This window comes from Calidris pugnax, unplaced genomic scaffold, assembly GCF_001431845.1.
Source record: "Calidris pugnax isolate Ruff unplaced genomic scaffold, ASM143184v1 scaffold1007, whole genome shotgun sequence".
Lineage (NCBI taxonomy): Eukaryota > Metazoa > Chordata > Aves > Charadriiformes > Scolopacidae > Calidris > Calidris pugnax.
The window spans coordinates 80,690-97,264 of NW_015091650.1; the positions used below are offsets into that span (position 1 = coordinate 80,690).

The 16,575-nt window shown below is 62.4% G+C and overlaps 3 protein-coding genes across 3 annotated transcripts; 1 reads left to right on the top strand and 2 right to left on the bottom strand.

The window, feature by feature from the left end:
- Window positions 1–59: 59 nt before the first annotated feature.
- Window positions 60–2,062, bottom strand: MPZ (myelin protein zero). The gene is given in 6 exon segments (XM_014961906.1): window positions 60–429; window positions 553–613; window positions 729–864; window positions 950–1,163; window positions 1,263–1,429; window positions 1,934–2,062. Coding segments are annotated over 6 exon segments (948 nt in total). The 5' UTR covers window positions 2,001–2,062; the 3' UTR covers window positions 60–126.
- Window positions 2,063–3,207: 1,145 nt separating this feature from the next.
- On the top strand, window positions 3,208–13,665 carry SDHC (succinate dehydrogenase complex, subunit C, integral membrane protein, 15kDa). Its single transcript, XM_014961907.1, has 6 exons — window positions 3,208–3,280; window positions 6,907–6,963; window positions 7,763–7,864; window positions 8,569–8,630; window positions 10,721–10,884; window positions 12,735–13,665. Exons 1-6 carry the CDS (start codon window positions 3,261–3,263, stop codon window positions 12,837–12,839), a joined length of 510 nt encoding a protein of 169 aa, XP_014817393.1. The 5' UTR covers window positions 3,208–3,260; the 3' UTR covers window positions 12,840–13,665.
- A 1,310-nt stretch (window positions 13,666–14,975) lies between these two features.
- Window positions 14,976–16,369, bottom strand: CFAP126 (cilia and flagella associated protein 126). Its single transcript, XM_014961897.1, has 3 exons — window positions 16,249–16,369; window positions 15,958–16,134; window positions 14,976–15,507 (listed from the first exon to the last, which is right to left on the bottom strand). The coding sequence occupies exons 1-3, from the start codon at window positions 16,261–16,263 to the stop codon at window positions 15,109–15,111; spliced, it is 591 nt and encodes a 196-aa protein (XP_014817383.1). The 5' UTR covers window positions 16,264–16,369; the 3' UTR covers window positions 14,976–15,108.
- Window positions 16,370–16,575: the final 206 nt, after the last annotated feature.

Here is a 16,575-nt window from a genome sequence, read left to right on the forward strand (position 1 = left end):
AGGACCACACCCCGCTCCTCGCCGGGTCCCGCGCCCCGGGGCGGCCGCTTTATGGAGACGGGGGTGAAGGGGGGGGGTGGGGGCGGCGTGTCCCGGCCCCCCCTCCCCTCCGCCGGCGGCCGGGCGTCAGGTCCCCGAGTTGGGCTTGATGATGTGCATCAGGGCGCTCTTGAGGCTGCCCTTGCTGGGGGAGCGGACGGCGGGCGGGGGGCGGGCGGCCTCGGCCTCCTCCCTCCGCAGCTCCATCTCGATGGTCATGACGACTTTAGGGGGCCGGGAGGCCCCGGCGCCCGCCCCCCCGGTACCTTCCCTGCCTGCTAACCGCTATTTCTTATCCTTGCGGGAGTCTCCCGGGGCTCCCTTGGCTTTCTTCTCGCTCGCTGCCTTGGTGCTGCGGCTGTGGTCCAGCATGGCGTAGAGCACGGGCGCCTGCGGGGACGGGGCAGCGTTGGTCCCCCCACCCCACAGCCTCTCCTCCCCCCCGACAGGCTGGAGAGGGACTTGCCCCCCCCCGGCCAGGGCGTTTTGCCCCCCCGACCCCTCAGTGCTCACCTGCCGGCTGCGCTTGGACGCGTCTTTGGCTGATCGCTGCAGCTTCCCCTTCTCCATGGCACTAAAATTAGGGTGGCAAGAGAAAAACGCAGCTCAGAGGCAAACCCCCACCCCCGGTCTCACCCAGCATCCCATTTCAGGGTGTTTTCACCCCGATATCGGGTGGCGGGGCTCACCTCAGCCGTCGTTGCAGGGCCACCTGCCTCCGCAGCCAGCAGTAGCGGATGAGATAGACGAGGGCCACCACCACGGCCACCAGCAGCAGAGCCCCACCGATGATGGAGCCCAGGACAACACCGTAGCGGGTGGGCACTGGGGGGAAAAAAGGTGACCTGTCAGCCCCCCCCATCCAGAGCGGGGAAACTGAGGCAGGGAGGGGTCCGTCAGCATGCCATACCTTTCTCGAAGACGTAGAGCGTGACCTGGGAGGATTTGCCCACGATGTCGGGGGGGTTCTTGACGTCGCAGGTGAAGGTGCCGTTGTCGGTGTAGTCCAGGTTGTGGATGACGATGGAGCCGTCCTTGCGGCGGGGGTTGCCCACCCACTCCATCCGCTCCTTGAAGCTGCCCACATCATCGATGTAGGGCTGGCCTTTGGCGAAGTGGAATATCTAGCGATGGGGACAGACACACGGACACGGGGGAGGGGGTCACGGTGGCTGCGGGCACAGCAGGGCCACCCCACACCCCGGAGCAGAGCGGGCGCTTACGGAGATGCTGTCGCGGGAGCCCTCAGCTTGGAAGTGCCAGGTGATGGAGATGTCCTCAGAGATCCACTCGCTGGACCAGAAGCTGCAGGAGAGGGTGACGTGGGAGCCGACGGTGCCGTGCACCTCCCGCTGCGTGTACACGTGGATGGACGATGTCGGGGACAGCCCTGCCAGGGGGCACAAACCCGTCAGCACCACGGGGGACCCCCATCACCGGGGCCCCCAGCCGGTCTGAGTCCCCACGCCAGCCCCGTGCCACCACCAAAGGGCTTTTGTTGTCCCTGGAGAAAGCACAAGGGCTGGCGGGGGACAGCGGCTCTTTGTGCCATCACGGGGAGCCTCCGCCCCGGCATCCCCGCGGCCGGCTGCATGGGGACCGTGTCCTGGTGCCAGCTGATGCCTGGGGACCCCGCGGGGCTGGGTCTGGCACCCAGGACCCCTCTCCCATCCCCAGGGAGGTGGCTGGTGCCAGGACTCTCCTTGCAGTCTGGTGACAGGAACCGGGGCATGACAACAGATATGTCCCCAGAGCCTTGCCAGCACCGGTGATGGTCCCGAGAGGAGATGTGTGGGTGGCCGCCAGCCCCACGGCCACCTCCCAGGGGTCTGGAGCCCCCCGGTCCCCCCCAGCATCCAGGACCAGGATCCCTGTTTCCCCATCCCCATCTTACCCAGCGCCAAGAGGAGCCCGGTGAGGAGGAGGAGGCGGCTGCCGCTGCCCCCGGCGCCCTGCGACATGGTGGCTGCCCTGTCACCGGCCGGCTCCAAGCTGCATGGAGGGCTGGGGGTGCGCGGGGCCCGGCGGGGTGCCGAAGGGTGCCGGCGGGACGGGGGCCGAGGTTTAAGAGCAAGCAGCGCCGAATGATGCCGGCGGCGCCCCGGCCTCGGGCCAATGGGCGCCGGGCAGCCGGGGCGGTGGGGGCCAGGGGGTGCCGGGTGCCCCGGGCTGAAAGGGGACATTTAGTTTGGGGATGGGCGAGGAGGGGGAAGCGGGGGGACGGGGGGGGGACACGGGCACACAGCGCCCTTTGTCCGGCCGCATTCCCGTCCGTGGCGGAGGCGGCTCGGCAGGAATGCGGCTGGAGCTGGAGGACACCGGCCCCTGGTCGGTCCCAGGGATGGACCCGCCTGGTGGGGTCTGGGGTCTCACGGTGGCCATGCCGGGGGACACCGGTGCGTCCCCTCCTGTCCCATGGCCACGGGGCTGGCTGCCGGCACCCCCCGGTGCTGTCCCTGGGCTGCATGGGGCCCTGCGGGCACCGCCAGCTCCGGCCAAGAGCCTTCCCAGCAGCCTCTGCTCCGGTTCCATTTTGGGGTGAAAAGGCAGCTTTGAGAGGGTGATGCTGGCCAGTCCCCCCCAGGGCATGTAGCTGTGGGACGAGGGGTCCGTCCATCCCCACGGGGGGGCCACCACCGTGCAACCCCCCACCACACAGAGCCCGGGGTGGGAATTGACACCGTGACCCTCGGGCTGCCGTGAGGAGCGGATGGCGTTTTGGGGTGAAATGCTCCAAAGTGGGGTTTTCCTCAGAAGGCTTTTGGTCCAGAGAGGTGACGGTGGGGGACAGGGCATTTTCCTGCCTCAACCTCCGCCACCGGCTGTGGCGGTGGGTGAGAGGGTCCCAGTGGGCCCAGGGAACCGGGGAGCCCCTGCCCTGCCCCCCGGCAGCTCTGGGGGGGACACCGGTAACGGGCAGCTCTAGGAGGTGGGTAACGGGGGGGTAACGAACAGCCCCGGGGGGGTATCACGCAGCCCTGGGGATACCGGGGGTTAACGAGCAGCCCCGGGGGGCTACGCACAGCCCCGGGGAGGGTAACGGGGGTTAACGGACAGCCCCGAGGGGGTATCACGCAGCCCCGGGGAGGGTAACGAGGGTTAACGGGCGGCCCCGGGGAAGGTAACGGGGGGTAACGGGCGACCCCGGGAGTAACGGGCAGCCCCCGGCGGTGGGGGCGGAAGTGCGTCACGGCCGCTTCCGGCGTGCGGGGCGCTCCAAGATGGCGGCGCTGGCGTTGAGGTGACTCCCGGGAGGGCCGGGCCGGGTGTCGTGGCAGGACCCGCCGCCCCGGGAAGGGCTGCGCGATACTCCCGTCCCGTCCCGTCCCGGCGGGGCCGGGGAGAGCCCGGCGGGGAGGGGGGAGGGGGCGCGTCGCGGGACCGGAGCCGCGCACGGAGCCCCGGGCGGGCCGGGCCGCGGGGTGCCCCCTCCCGGGACGGGTTCCTGCCCCCGGCCCGGCCGTGGGTAACGGCCCCCGGTGCGGGGACGGGCCGCGCCGCCCCACCCGCGACAGCCCCTGGGCCCAGGTCCCCCCGGTCCCCCTCCGGTCGCCTTCCGGTCCCCGCTCCCTCGGGCGCGGCCGTTCCCCCGGGGCTCTGGCGGCGCCGCCGCGCCCCGCGGTGTGTTTAAGGCCCGTGTCCCTGCAGAGCCCCCGCGGCCGCAGGGAGCTGGTGAGGCATCGCCCCTTCCCCCGGGCGGCGGCACCGGCACAGCGAGCCCCGGGGCGCGAACGGCAAAGTGCGGGGCCGGGGGGGCGGCTCAGTGCTCCGAGCGGGGCAGGCCCGTCCCTACCCGTCCCTCCCTCCCTCCCGTGGCTCTGGGTGGGCAGATGTCCACGTTACCCCCCAACCGGTGCTGGGGGTGCCCCCCAACCGTCAGGGCCACCCGACGGGGTGCCGGTGGTCCCGTAGGATGTCAGCGGTGCCGTGCGGGAGGGAGCGTGTCCCGCCGTGGCCGGGCAGTGATGGGGAAGGGCGTTGTGTTCTCCTGACCTGAAGGGGCCTCTTCCCCTCCACCACCCCCACGGGAAGGTTTTGTGCCTCCTCGAGGCTGTGACCATCTCCCTCCCAGCCCCCCCCGTTCCCCACCTTCTCTTTGATATCGGCCCGGAGACGGTGTTAGGGATTTCATTCTCTTAATATATTCTCTTTCTAGCGGCAGTCGGAGCCATCATGCTTTTGTGGAAAGCTCTTTGTGGCGTGGGGGGGGGGGTTGTTTAAAGGCAGGATGTGCCGGCAGCGGGGGGGGAGCCCCCGGTACCTGCTGGCGTGGGCGCCCCGCCGCCGCTGCTTGGAAAACAAGAGAGACGTCGCTGGCTCTGGCTCAGCCTGCGCCTGACACCTTCATCGCCTGTCTGCGTCTGCTTGTCAGATGAAAAAGCATACATAATCACTTCTCATTTGCCTCCTCCGGGGCAAAATCTGAGTGATTTTTATAGACCTGTCCTGCGGGATAAATGTTAACGACGTCTCTTGATGTGACGCGGAGCCTCAGAGCTGTCCCCCGCGAGTCCCCAAACTCTCCTTCTCAGAGCCGGGGGGGGGTCTGCGCAGCCGGTGCCCTTCTGCTGCTGGGCGTTTGTAGACATCTCATTTGGGGCGATTATAGGCGTCTCGTTAGAGCTGCCACTTTGCACTTGTCCTTCTCCAGCCCTTCCCGAGCGGCTGCGCGGTGCCGTGTCCCCGATAACCAGCACCATCCGGGGGGTCCCCCGAGCCTTTGCACCCACTTGGAGCTGGCTGGGGGCAGCTCTCAGCGGGGTCCGGAGGATCCTCTTTTAGGGCTAATTCTTCTATTTTAAAAAAACATATTTATCAGTGATCTGGAAGAAAATGCAAGTTAATGGAGAGAGAGCTGGAGAAGATGTAACAACTTAGAGAATGATAAATAATGAAGAGGACAGGTCCTTGGTACAGAGTGACCTTGATTGCTTAGCTGGAGGGCTGTGTTTTGCAAACCGTAGTCGTTGCGCTGAGGCAAGATGTAATGCTTTGCATCTAAAAAAACCAAAAAAATATATTAAAATTGAGCCAAGAGGATGGGGAGTTCTTGCTGGGGAGTTTAGCTTTGAAAAAATGCAAATGCGTTGTGGATTTTGTTCTTGTTTTGAATATTGTGTGTGATTTGGAGCCAGCTCTCCCTCTTCCACCACCCCAGCCCCCCCAGAAGAGGTGTTGAGTGGTTTCTGTACGGAGAGAGATGAAGTAGGTTGGGCCTTTTAATCTGGAAAAGAGGACTGAGCGGGGCACGGGCGAGGGGTATAAATGATTAATGGACTTCGGGTAGAGATTTATCGCTCACCTCCTCTCCCCTACCCAGGAACCAGGAGGTGGTGGCTGGTGCTGGTCCGTGGGGGCTCGGGACAAGCAGGGAGCAGATTCTCTGGGTCTGGTTGAGCTGTGAGAATCTGTGCTGAGAGCTGGGGGGGTCGGGGGGTGTCGATGCCCTTTGTTTGACAACCCTCTGGCCTGGGACGTGCGTGAGCTGGTGGGGGCTGCTCCCCTGTGTCTCCTGAGAGTTTTCTCCTGGGATCCGCTGTCGGCTGCTCTCGGCCCTGATGGTGAGGTGGAGGTTTGGGTGGGCTCAGCCGTGTCCCCCTCGATCTCTCAGTCTCGCTGCCAGGCCGCTCTTTGGGGAGGGCGTTGATAAACTAGAAATGGTTCAAAGGAGGGTTTTCAATCAGAAACGTTGCACTGCAGCATGGGGTGGATTCCGCATTGCCGAAAATTCATGCCTCCAGCCGGGACGCTTTCCTAAAAACCTGCTGTGTTTCAAGTCCAGCTTTTGAATGCGAGGGAGGATTTTGAAAGGAAACATCCTAACGATCATTTACACAGGAACTCGGAGTGGTTAATAATAATGACTTTTGTTTTGCATTTACACCTGGTGAAGAGCTGACCTCCAGATGTTTTTCCTACCGCGTCCTTGGGACCGGCTGTAGGACAACTGAAGAGCAGCAGAGCTTTGTTTATCTCCCGCTGTTAATGAAACAGCGGGAGATGCTGGTACAGATGCTTGTGCGTTTGGGAAGATTAATTAGAGTTTGCCGCTGTGCTGCAGATGAGCGGGCCAAACGCTGTAACACACCTTGTTCCCGTGGTGCCGTCAGGAAGGGCTTTGTCCGGGCGCCGCAGATTCCAGCCCACATCTGCAAACGCTGGAGCCGCGCTGGGCCAGGGGCCTGTTCCTCCCCGGCCCTGGAGAGATGCCCTTGAATGTCAGAGTCGCGGCTACTACAATCGCTGCGCAGAGAGCAGCACCCACTCCTTGGGGCAACACAAAATCCCTTTTTCCCTCCCGCCCCGAGCCTCGGTGTGGCTGAAATGTGCCGGGCTGCGGCAGCAGCCTCCCGTCTCGCCAGTGCTCGGAGCTTAACTGATGGTGGTGGTGAAATGCTGTAATGAAAACAAGTGTCTGGAGGCAGGGGAGGGGATGTCTCCATCCCGGACACACGGGGAGCGGTGCCCTGAGCCAGCCCTTTCCATGGAGCTGGGCAGATGTGCCTTTTTGGGGACGTGTGCTGCCCGCCCTGATAATTGCTGTAGTGAGAGTGACAAATGGACTGCCTCAGCGTAGCTGTGAGCTCAGAGTGCTGTTTGTGTCTGTCTTACAAACAAGGTATTACAGCTGAGCAGACTAATTACAGGGTGTCGTAAAGAACGAACCCCCGGGCAGAGTCTAGAGACTCTAGTTAAGAGCTCGATGGAGGAGAGAGAAGCTTTGTCGAGGAACAGCCCAGATCCTCTCATGTTGACAGTGATTTTAAGATAGCCCTAAGTGGTGAATCCCCTCCCCAGCCCCATCTTGCCAGTGTTTTCAGGCATTCATTTGGCACTCACAAAGCCTTTCTGCCTTCTCTCTTGCAGATGTGTTGGTCGGCGCTGCCTGCTGGCTCGGCTCGGCCCTGGCCTCTCTGTGCGACAGTGAGTCCCAGCTTTTGTTGAGAGTAACGGGATTAAGTTCTTGCCCGAGGGATCCGGTCTAAGGCTCTGCGGCGTCTGCTCCGTCCCCTTAGTAGTTCTGGTCAATCAGTGCCATGTGTTGGCCGGGCACTGACCGCCTCGTGCCACCACGAGGGCACAGGCTATTTATGGGGGGGCTGGGGCTTGTGAACGGGGACAGAGGGGAGCCTGGCTGGCTGCCGAGGTGGGCCTGGGTCTCATGGGGGGGGCAGTACCCCTTTCACCCCTCTGTGTGACAGCTCTGCACACAAGGAGGGCTGGGAGCCACAGACACCCTCTTATTCCTGTGCTTCTTTCTGCCGGGTTTAGGGAGAAATAGTTATTTTCTGCTAAATTGGGCTGTAAGTGTAATTGCTGTGTAATCTCGGGAACATTAAATTACAAGCTCTTTATTTGGTACAGTGTGCAATTACCGTGGCAGTAAAGAGCAGGTTGCATGTTATCAGCTTTATTTAATGCGTTATCTGATATCGTAACCCCGATCTGGGGAGGGGGGGGGCTGAGGGGGGCTGGGCTCCGCCGGCTGAGAGGATTCCAGCACAGCAGCTTCCCATCCTGCATGTTATTGTTATTATTATAATTCCCTGGGGAGGGAGGGCTGGCAGCGATCGCTCCCCACCCGTGTCCCCGCGCAGCTGGAGCCCTTCTGTCGTCGAGGTCAGGAGGGAGCTCACCTCCTGCCCGAGGGAAAGCTGCTGGAGCAGGCGGGGGTAAACCCCTGCCCCTCTCCCCACACCTCCCCTCTCCTCTTCTTTTGCAGTGTTGTCCCGATGGGAACCACGGCCAAGGAGGAGATGGCACGTTTCTGGGAGAAGAACACCAAGTCCAACCGTCCCTTGTCCCCTCATGTCACCATTTACAAGTAAGAGCCTCTTGGTCCCCTTGGCTTCGCACTGAACAGCTCTGGGCTCTGCTGTGCGACAGCCCCATCCCCACAGGCTCCTTGGTGGGGAGGGATGTGCACGTTCCTACTGTCACTTCAGGCAGGGATCCTCTAAATTGCACTGTGAACAGTCTGAGCTGTGTGTGGGAGTCGTAGCCTCCCCTGGGGAGGTGATGACACTCCTTGCAGGGTGTTGTGGAGGGGTACAGTCCTCCCAGAGCTGCGCCTTGGGGTTCAGGGCAGGGTTTTGTTGAAAGGCAGCTGTCTGGTCGCGCTGTGGGGACAATCCTCGGGGAGGAGGCAGGAGGCCAACTCGGGATTCTCCGGTTCCCTCCTCAGAAAGGTGACGGTTTCTTTGAGGCCACCTCCATCACTGCCTGGATGGAGGTGGCCCTTTGTTCCTCAACTGCAGGAGCATTAGGACAGTCCTCTCCTGTTTCATCTCCCTTTAAGCTTTCTCAGCAGACGCCCTTCCCCTTCCCAAACCCGTGCCAGTGGCATTTGCCATTCCCAAGCTGCCTCTGCAAATTCCCCCGTCTCTCCCCTTTTGCTCTGGCTGGATTCCTTGAATAACTCCGAGAGCAGAAACACCCGCCCAGCAGCACAGAGCTGTCTAGGAATAGACTTTGTCCCCCTCCCTGGTGTTGTGCCCGGTTTTGCTGACGAGGTTGGTTGTTTTTCAGGTGGTCCCTGCCCATGGCGATGTCCATCACGCACCGCGGCACCGGCGTTGCCCTGAGCTTAGGTTGGTGCTTCTCCCACCCGCTCGTGGGGAGGGAGGGTGGGAGGGAAAATCCTTCTGACTGGTTTGGAGACATGACTCCAGAGGGACATTTTCTCTCCTCTGTCCCCCGGCTTCAGCAGTGGGTTTTCCCCTGGAAACCTGCACTTTGTCCTCTGCTCTCTCTGTGCCCTGAACATCTCCCTGTCCCCATTTCTCTGTCCCTGGACCCTCTTGTGCTGTGAGTGGCTCCCGTCCCGCAGAGGGAACGATGCTCCCCTGTACGTAAGAGCCTTTGAAGCCTTGGCAGCTCTTGGCCTGGCTGCTTTCTTTGAGGCCTTCTCCAGCCTGGAAAAGGACAATCGGCTGCTCCAGTTCTCAGCCCTATGTATTCCCTGGCTATTCTCTGCTGGTTTATCCCGTGTGAGGGACAGACAGACGGACAAACAGACAGGGCTAAGAGGATTTTCCATAGCACAGGTGAAGTTTTTCAGTTTCCTGGGAGCGGCTGCTGCTTTCCCAGAGATCCCAGTGGGGGATAAGGCAGTGCCAGCATCAAACCCGATAAACTCCCTCCAGCAATTCAACTTGCAAGCCATAGGACGTCTAACTGTGAAAGGCTGTTCTATTTCCATTAATGCCCTCTCATGGCAGCGGGAAGGTGCTTCTCTGGTAGCTCCCTGTCGAGGGGAGGAGCTGGGTTGGTGTTTGCAGAAGGGCAGAGAGTGAAGGGACTGAGAAAGGATGTGCAGGATGAAGGATTCGTGTTCCTCCTGTGGCAGAGCGAGAGGGAGCAGCGAGGGCTGCAGCTTACCCTTCCTGGCACGGCCTCCTCCGAGGGCTTGGGAGCTGGGCTCCTGGAAAAGGGCACCCACGTGCCCTCCTGCCTCCATACCCCCACGGCAGATCCCGGGTGAGCCAGGCTCGTGCCCAGCTCTGCCTCGTGAGGAGCGACACGTGTTTTCTGCAGAAGAGGTGGGGTTCTCCATGTGAGGTGACATTGTGTGCACCCTGCGAGCCCAACTTCGGGGTGGCCGCGTGCCCTGCTCTGTGCACAGATCCTGTGCACAGATCCAGGGCAGCCGAGCTGGCACCTCACAGCTCTGGGATCTTGTCTCCAGCAGCTCGGGACGTGCCCGGCCCCATGGCTGCAGTCCCCATCCCGCTTGCCATCAGATGGGCCGAGCTGACAGGTTCAGTGTTGCCTTTCTGCTCCGATCCATCAGCCTCTGCTGGAGGGGAAACCACCCCCTTCCCGGTGGAGCAGGCAGGAACATCGCTTCTGCCGAGCGGGGGGGGGGAAGTGTTCAACTCCTCTCCGTCAAGGCCTGTAATTACAGGAGCCTCTGACTTCCTGTGCTTCTCGCAGGGCGAGCACAAAGGCTGTTGAGGAGACAAGTGGCTGAGGGAGGAAGCAGCTGGTGCTGCCAGCGCCGGCCGCGGCGCTGGAGCTGGTGTGCTGCAGTGCAATCAGGCGCTATTGAGCGCGGGGCGCATCGCGACCGGGCTGGCTGCTGGCTGCCACCGCTCCCCTTCTTTTGGCAGCACCATCTGGAGCAGCTCCTCTTGGCCTAGAAACGAGGAGGAGAAGCTGCGGCGGCTCCTGCAGCCAGAGCAGCCGCTCCTGTCGGGCTGTCTCTGTCTGCCGGTTCCTCTGCTGCTCCTTGCCAAGGTGGCCCTGCCACATCGCTGCCATGCCAGTGGCAGGCGATGGAGGGATTTCTGTCCCAAGATGTGGATCTGGGGACTTCGTTGAAGACCTGCCACCTTACATTCATGAACCTCATTGTCCCTTTAACCTTGAATTTGGGCTGGTTTGGCTGCAATTGCATGAGCTCGGGCCAGTTTGGTCTCTGGGTGTTGTGTGAGTAATGCAGGACCCAGATTCAGGGTGTCACTGCCCCAGTTTGAGTCCTAAGCACCCCAGGGCACATTGTCACAATGCAGCTGGCACTGCCACCAGACCGGCAGAGCCCTTCTCCCTCCTCCGCAGGCCACCATAAGCTGATGGTGTCACCAAACCAGAGACGCAGAGGTGGCCTGGGGCTCGTTGCAGGTGGTGAGGGGTTGGAAAGCTTTCTTCTGTCCTGATCCGTGGGCTCTGTCTTTCTCAGGGGTCTCCCTCTTTGGTCTGGCTGCTCTGCTGCTCCCGGAACAGTTCCCTCACTACCTGGCCATGGTGAAGTCGCTCAGCCTGGGGCCCGCTCTCATCTACTCCGCTAAGTTTGCTCTGGCTTTTCCCTTCACCTACCACACCTGGAACGGAGTCCGACACCTTGTGAGTAGCCCCTGTGAGGGGCAGTGGGCGTGAGGGGAGGGAAGGTGCCCTTGGAAACGGGGAATTAGTCACCCCAAGTACTTCAGAACCTGGGTGCTGGTTTTGGGTACATTTAAGTTGCAAAGAGCATTGCAATGCTGGCGCTGCTGGCGCTGCACCAGGCGACACAGCTGGCTGAAGCGTCCCCGATGTCCCCTCGGCTGCAGGAGAGGGATGAGGGGTGGCAGGAGCAGCCCCAGAGATGGGGATGATCCGCAGAGCTGCGGGCTGGAGCCCTGCAGAGCTGCCACCTGTGGCTCGTTGTCTCACCCTTGTCACGCAGCCCTCGCACTGTGATTCTTCCAAGTGCTTTATAGCATGTCATGAGCCCAGGAGACGTGTGGTGGAGGGTTGGGGATGGTGCTGCCGGCGCAGAAAGTAACTTGTGATGTTTGCCCTGGGCTGAAGTGTGGAACAAGCAGCTCCCTTCAGCCGGGCTTCCTGTGTTTGACGAAGGAGAGGGAGCTGTGGGGCTGAGAGCTCCTTGCTGGGAACAGTACAAGATGTGCCGCTTTCTGTAGTTGATTTTGTGTTTTCTGTAGCTCCAGAGAGGTTAGTTTTTACAGGAGCAAATTGGTAAGGCAGCTGGCCCAGAGCGTGACACGATCCTCCTGCTCGGGGCGGGGGGAGCATCACGTGCGGAGCCGCACTGCAGACCTGGGATCGTGCCGCAGGCGCCGACGGCTTCCAGAGTTCCCAGCCTGGAAACACAGGGTTTGGGCACTGTGGGATGTTGCATCCTGTCCCCGAGAGCGGCCCTGACGAGCTGCTCGTGTCAGAGCGCTGGGAGGTGCCCAGTTGAGCTGTTGGGGTGAACAACAGCCTTGTGCTGTGAGGGGAGCCCTCTCTGCGAGTCCTCGGGGCTGTGGGTGCTCATTATCCGCTTCCCAAGCGCTCGCAGTCGGAGGGGTCTCGGAGCACAGGGCTGAGCCCCGCTGGCTCGTGGAGACGCCGTCAGGCAAACGGGGCCGTCAGAAGCGGCTGCTGGTTCAGCGCGTCATGAGCCGAACGCGTGCTGAAGTCTCTGACTGCACGTATCTATTAGGATGCCAATTAAATTGTCTGAGAAGGAAACCAGCAGCTTTGGCCCCCGGCAGCGCAGCCCGTCGATGGCAGAAGGGGAATCAACGGGGAGCAGGTTGGATTTAGTGCCTCTGCCCCAGGTGCTCCTCTCCTTTGAGCCCTGGGGCCGGCTGGGAGGAGGCCGGCACTCCCCAGGTTGCCCTTGGCCACCCTGCTTTGGCTTGGCCAAAGTCAGTGAGGGGGGCAAACCCACCTGGAGCTGAGCTCCGGGCACTGCTCCAGCTTCCCTCCCTGCCCTCGGGGCTCGGCCTGGCCCCCACGGCTCCCACCGTACCCCAGGGATGTGGGGGAGCGTGGGGGGCTGTGGCTCGTCCCCAGCCGCTGGGCTCTCTCCCTGGGGATGTTGGCGCTGCCTCAGATCTGCGGCTCTGCTTTCTAACCTATTTCTGTCAGCAGGAGAGAAGCAGGCGCGGAGCAGCTGCCACGTTTGAAGTGAACCTGGCGCTGCGGCTGCCGGGGATTAGGGAGAGCTCAGAGCTGAGGGACGGGGGGGCTGGCGGGGGATCAGCTTCCCCGGGCACGGAGCACGTGTGCCAGTGCCCAGGGACACCCTGCAGCGGTGGGCACTTGCTGCCCTCCCTCCACTCTGTAGCCAGTGGTCCAAAGGCTGTATTTTGGGGCAGTTTTGCAAGATTTTATCAGAGAAACGGTGCTTTCGTGCACATTCCCCATGAAGGACCGTCCCAGCCCTGCTGAATTAACGCTGTTGTGTCTTTTCTCTCCTGCAGGCGTGGGACTTGGGGAAGGGGTTCAAGATCCCCCAGGTCAACCAGTCTGGGGTGCTGGTCCTGGTCTTGACCCTGCTCTCCTCCGCCGGCCTCGCGGCGATGTGAAGGTGCCTCCCTGTCGATGGCCTCCCTGGTTTTTGGAAGATTTGCTCCGTCCTGGCCCACCCCAAGACATGCGTGGCGAGGGAGGCGGGAGAGCAGGCTCCTGTGTAACTGCAACCCTCTGGGGAAGGTGGCCCTTCCCCTCCTTGTGAATCTCGTGGATGATCAGAGTTGCTTTTAGTTGTCCCAGCTGATGTGCTGACCCCCCTGTTAGCTGGGGTGGGGGGACAGACTGAGCTCTGTCCTGCCGTGCTGCACGCCCGAGCAGCCACGGAAAGCCAGGCACGAATTAACAGCCGATCCCAGCACATTTAATCACTCGCAGAAGCTGCCTCGCTTCTTCCAGGCCAACTCCAGGGCGTTTCTTTTCTCTGCTCTGTCCCCAAGCTTGAGACAATGCTGGATCTGTGTCCCCGTGGGCCCGAGTGGGCTCGGGGACGGCTGGAAGCGTGTGTAGGCTCGGCGCAGGACAAGCGTCTCCATTGAGGCAGCCCGTGCCCGGGCAGGGAGAGCAGGCGGAGCTGCCAACGCCGGCACCCGGGAGGGGAATGGGACATGGGTGCCACGCTGGGACCCTGCGCTTCCCGAGCCTGGCGAGGCGAGGCTCAGTCCCCACTCCTTGTCCTTGAAGCGCCGTGATTCAGCGCCATTTGGGGCCCTGAAGCCCCTGCCAGTGAAAAACATCCCATTTTCCCCCGTTAGGAAGTTCCTCTGTTTCTGGCATGACAGGAGGGTCGTGGTTTTCCGGCCGCGTGTTGCCACCAGCTCTCGTTTCAGCACTTGTCACTTGTCACCTTTGCAATAAAGCAGCCTTGATCCTTCACGCTGAGCTGCGGAGTTTGTCCTCTGTTTGCCCAACACTTCGAAGTCGGCTGGGAAGGGGGTGTTTTCTGAGGTCTGGGGAGTCGCTGAGCGATGGAAAAACAAGCTGTTTGCTGGGTTTGGAGGCAGGTGAGGTGCCCGACCTTTGGAGCTGCTGGGGCCGAGCCGTCTGAAACGCTGCCAGCCCCACAGGAAGGAATTTCCTACCTGGGCTGCGGTGGTTTGCTCTGGTACAAATGATCGCCTGAGGCCTGGGAGATTTTTGCTCAAATTGGCCAATTTTTAATGTTTGCCACCAGGAGCAAAGCTTTGCAAAGGGGACGCTCCCCGTCAGGAGCTCTGTCCTAGTGAGAGTCTGGGCTCTGTTTCAGGAAGGATCCTCCTTCCCGTTCCCATCATCAGCCGGCAGGACGTCGGCTTTACAGGGAACATCTGCTCCCCTCACGGGGCTGTTGATGGAGACCCGAAGTGGCAGGAGGGGAGCGGGTCCAATGCTGCTCCCTGGGATCCCTGGCACTGCCCAGGCTCCTTTCCGTGCGATTGCTCTTCCGTCTGCCACCAATCCCAGCCCCGTCCCTCCCGCCCGCTCGGCTCCGCTGCTGGACCCCACAAATCTGCCACTCCTTTAATTAGCGGGAGGCATCGCAGCCCCGGGGGGACGCAGAGCCTCGGAGATGAGAAATCACAGAGGAGGAAAAGCCGTCTGCTGTCAGCGAGGCAGAGGGAAGAGACTCACTGCCGACTCCTGCTCAATGGAGCCGCTTCCCCCAGCAGGAGAGAGCTTCTCCTGGGTGAAAATGAATGTATTTTAGCTTTAAACCAATTACTTCCTGCAGTTGCTGAAATGGCTTTTATTTGGAACCCGCTTCTGCTCGCTAATGAGCTATTCTGTGGTGCGTGCCAGCTGCTAACGAAGTTAGACTTTGCTGTGTCTCTCAGCTGCGCTTCACAGAATTTATTTCCCTTCCGTGCACGGTGGGAGGGGGCTGCGCCGTGGCCCCAAAGGGGGACAGACCCGCTCCCCCCCCGACAGGAGACTGGTTGAGGAATGGGTGAGACCACCCTGCGGCGGTGGGATTCCTGCTGGCGGGGGGAGGCGTTGGCGCCCCCAGCCCCGCGGCTGATCCCTCCTTTCCAGCACAAAAGGCTGTAAAATGGGCTGAGCTGAGACACAGCCCGGAGGTGGCACCGTGTCCAACACCCAAACATGGCACAGACCCCCCCGAACTCTGCCCTGAGCTACCGAAACCAAACACCAGGAGTTACTGTTTTAAAACCTGTATTTTTCTAATTGCTATGAAAACACAAGTGGTGCTGACCCAGTGTCGGCCTCTTTGATGCTCTCCCCCCGCCCCTCACCCTTGGGTGGGAAAGTGGTTTCCGTGTGTCCCCAGGGGCGGGTGGTTTGTGGGAGGGGGCAGGAGCCGTGGGCTCGATGGCCGCCTGACTCTCATGCCCGTGATGCCCTGAGCCCTGGGGATTTGCCCCCCGGGCTGGCAGTGGGGACCCGAGTCGGGGCAGTTTGCCCAGGGCTGGTCCCTGGGGGCACCGAGGCTGGGATTTGGGGTGACCCGGGGTTCCCGTGTTGGGGGTCTGTCACAGCAGGCTGGTGGGAGCACGGAGTTTGTCCCCTGAGCTTGTCCTGCTGGGAGCAAGGGCGGTGTGGGGCTGGGGGCTGTGGGGACGTGTCCCCCTCCAGCCGGACCCCCGTGCGGCTGGACTGCTGGGAGAGCGGGTCGGTGGGTCCTGCCCCGGGGCCAGGCGGCTCCTCCGGCTGCTGGACGCCCTCGGCGGGTGCCCGGCTGCTCCTTCGGGGGGGCTCCTTGGTGGTCTGCGCGTCCGGCTGGGGCTGCGAGAGGGAGATCTTGTGCCACTCTCAGGGTGCAGAGATGGGGAGGGGGGACACTTGGGGCAGGGGCTGCTCTACATGGGGACGAAGCAGGTCCCCGGGGAGAAGCAGGGAGTGGGAAAGGGGTGCTGGGGGCTCCAGGAACAACCATCCCCGCTCCCCAATTCAGGGCAGCCCCTGTTCTCAGACGCTTTTCTCCGGGAGGAGAATGGCAGCTTGTGAGCTCCTCCTGCCGGCGCAGCGGTGGCCCCGGGGGAGACCAGCCCGGATTTGGGGTGAAGCAGGGGGAGCCCCGATCCATGAGCAGGGGGGGATGGTGGCCCAAGCACTGGGCACTGTTTTACCAAACAGCCCTGAAATCTGCTAACCCTCCCCAGCCTGGGGACCAGCCTGGATTGTGCCAGCTCATGGAGCCACCCTGGGAGATGGACCCCGTGGGGGGGCACTGACCTTCCCGGTGACGTGGGTGCGGATGCCGTTGCAGGCGTGGGTCAGGGTGGTGGGACGGTGGATCCAGTCGGTGAGGCGCCCGGCGGCGGCGGCCGAGCGGGACGTCAGGTTCAGCCGGGCCGGGGGGATCCGCGGCGGCATCTCCCAGGTCCCCACAAACGTGCCCCACGGGGAGACCTGGGAGGAAGAAGGGGAGCGGGGCCTGGGCAGGGTGTTGGGGCCCCGGGGAGCCCCGGTGCTGGCTGAGGGTCTACCTCCAGCCCCCCGATGGGTGCTGTGGGTCTGGCTTACCTGGGAGCGGGGCATGTCGGGGAGCAGGTGCCCGCGGTCATTGGCGATGATCGTCGTGGAGCCCTCCCGCAGCGAGGGGCGCTGGGGGAGCAGGGCGTGGGTGTTTGGCCAGGGGTCCTGGGAGAGTCTGGGCTGGGGGGTTCCCAGGGAGACCAGAGTGTCTGGGGACGTGCCAGAGGGTCCCAGGGGGGTCCAAGCCAGGGCTGAAGGGCATCCCAGTGCATCCCGGGGGTCCAGGATGGGGCTGAGTGGGTCTCGGGTTCCAAGACTGGGCTGAGGGGTCCAGGGGGGTCAGAGCCAGCGCTGGGGTGATCCAGGGGAGCCCGG

Excerpts from the sequence above, each read along its gene's own strand:
- CFAP126 (XM_014961897.1), bottom strand. Across the intron at positions 15,508-15,957 it reads GCACCCACGTCACCGGGAAG|CCCCAGCCGGACGCGCAGAC; the intron begins GTCAGTGCCCCC and ends TCCCTCTCGCAG.
- SDHC (XM_014961907.1), top strand. The coding sequence starts at position 3,261 with ATGGCGGCGCTGGCGTTGAG. Across the intron at positions 3,281-6,906 it reads ATGGCGGCGCTGGCGTTGAG|ATGTGTTGGTCGGCGCTGCC; the intron begins GTGACTCCCGGG and ends TCTCTCTTGCAG. Across the intron at positions 8,631-10,720 it reads CGGCGTTGCCCTGAGCTTAG|GGGTCTCCCTCTTTGGTCTG; the intron begins GTTGGTGCTTCT and ends TGTCTTTCTCAG.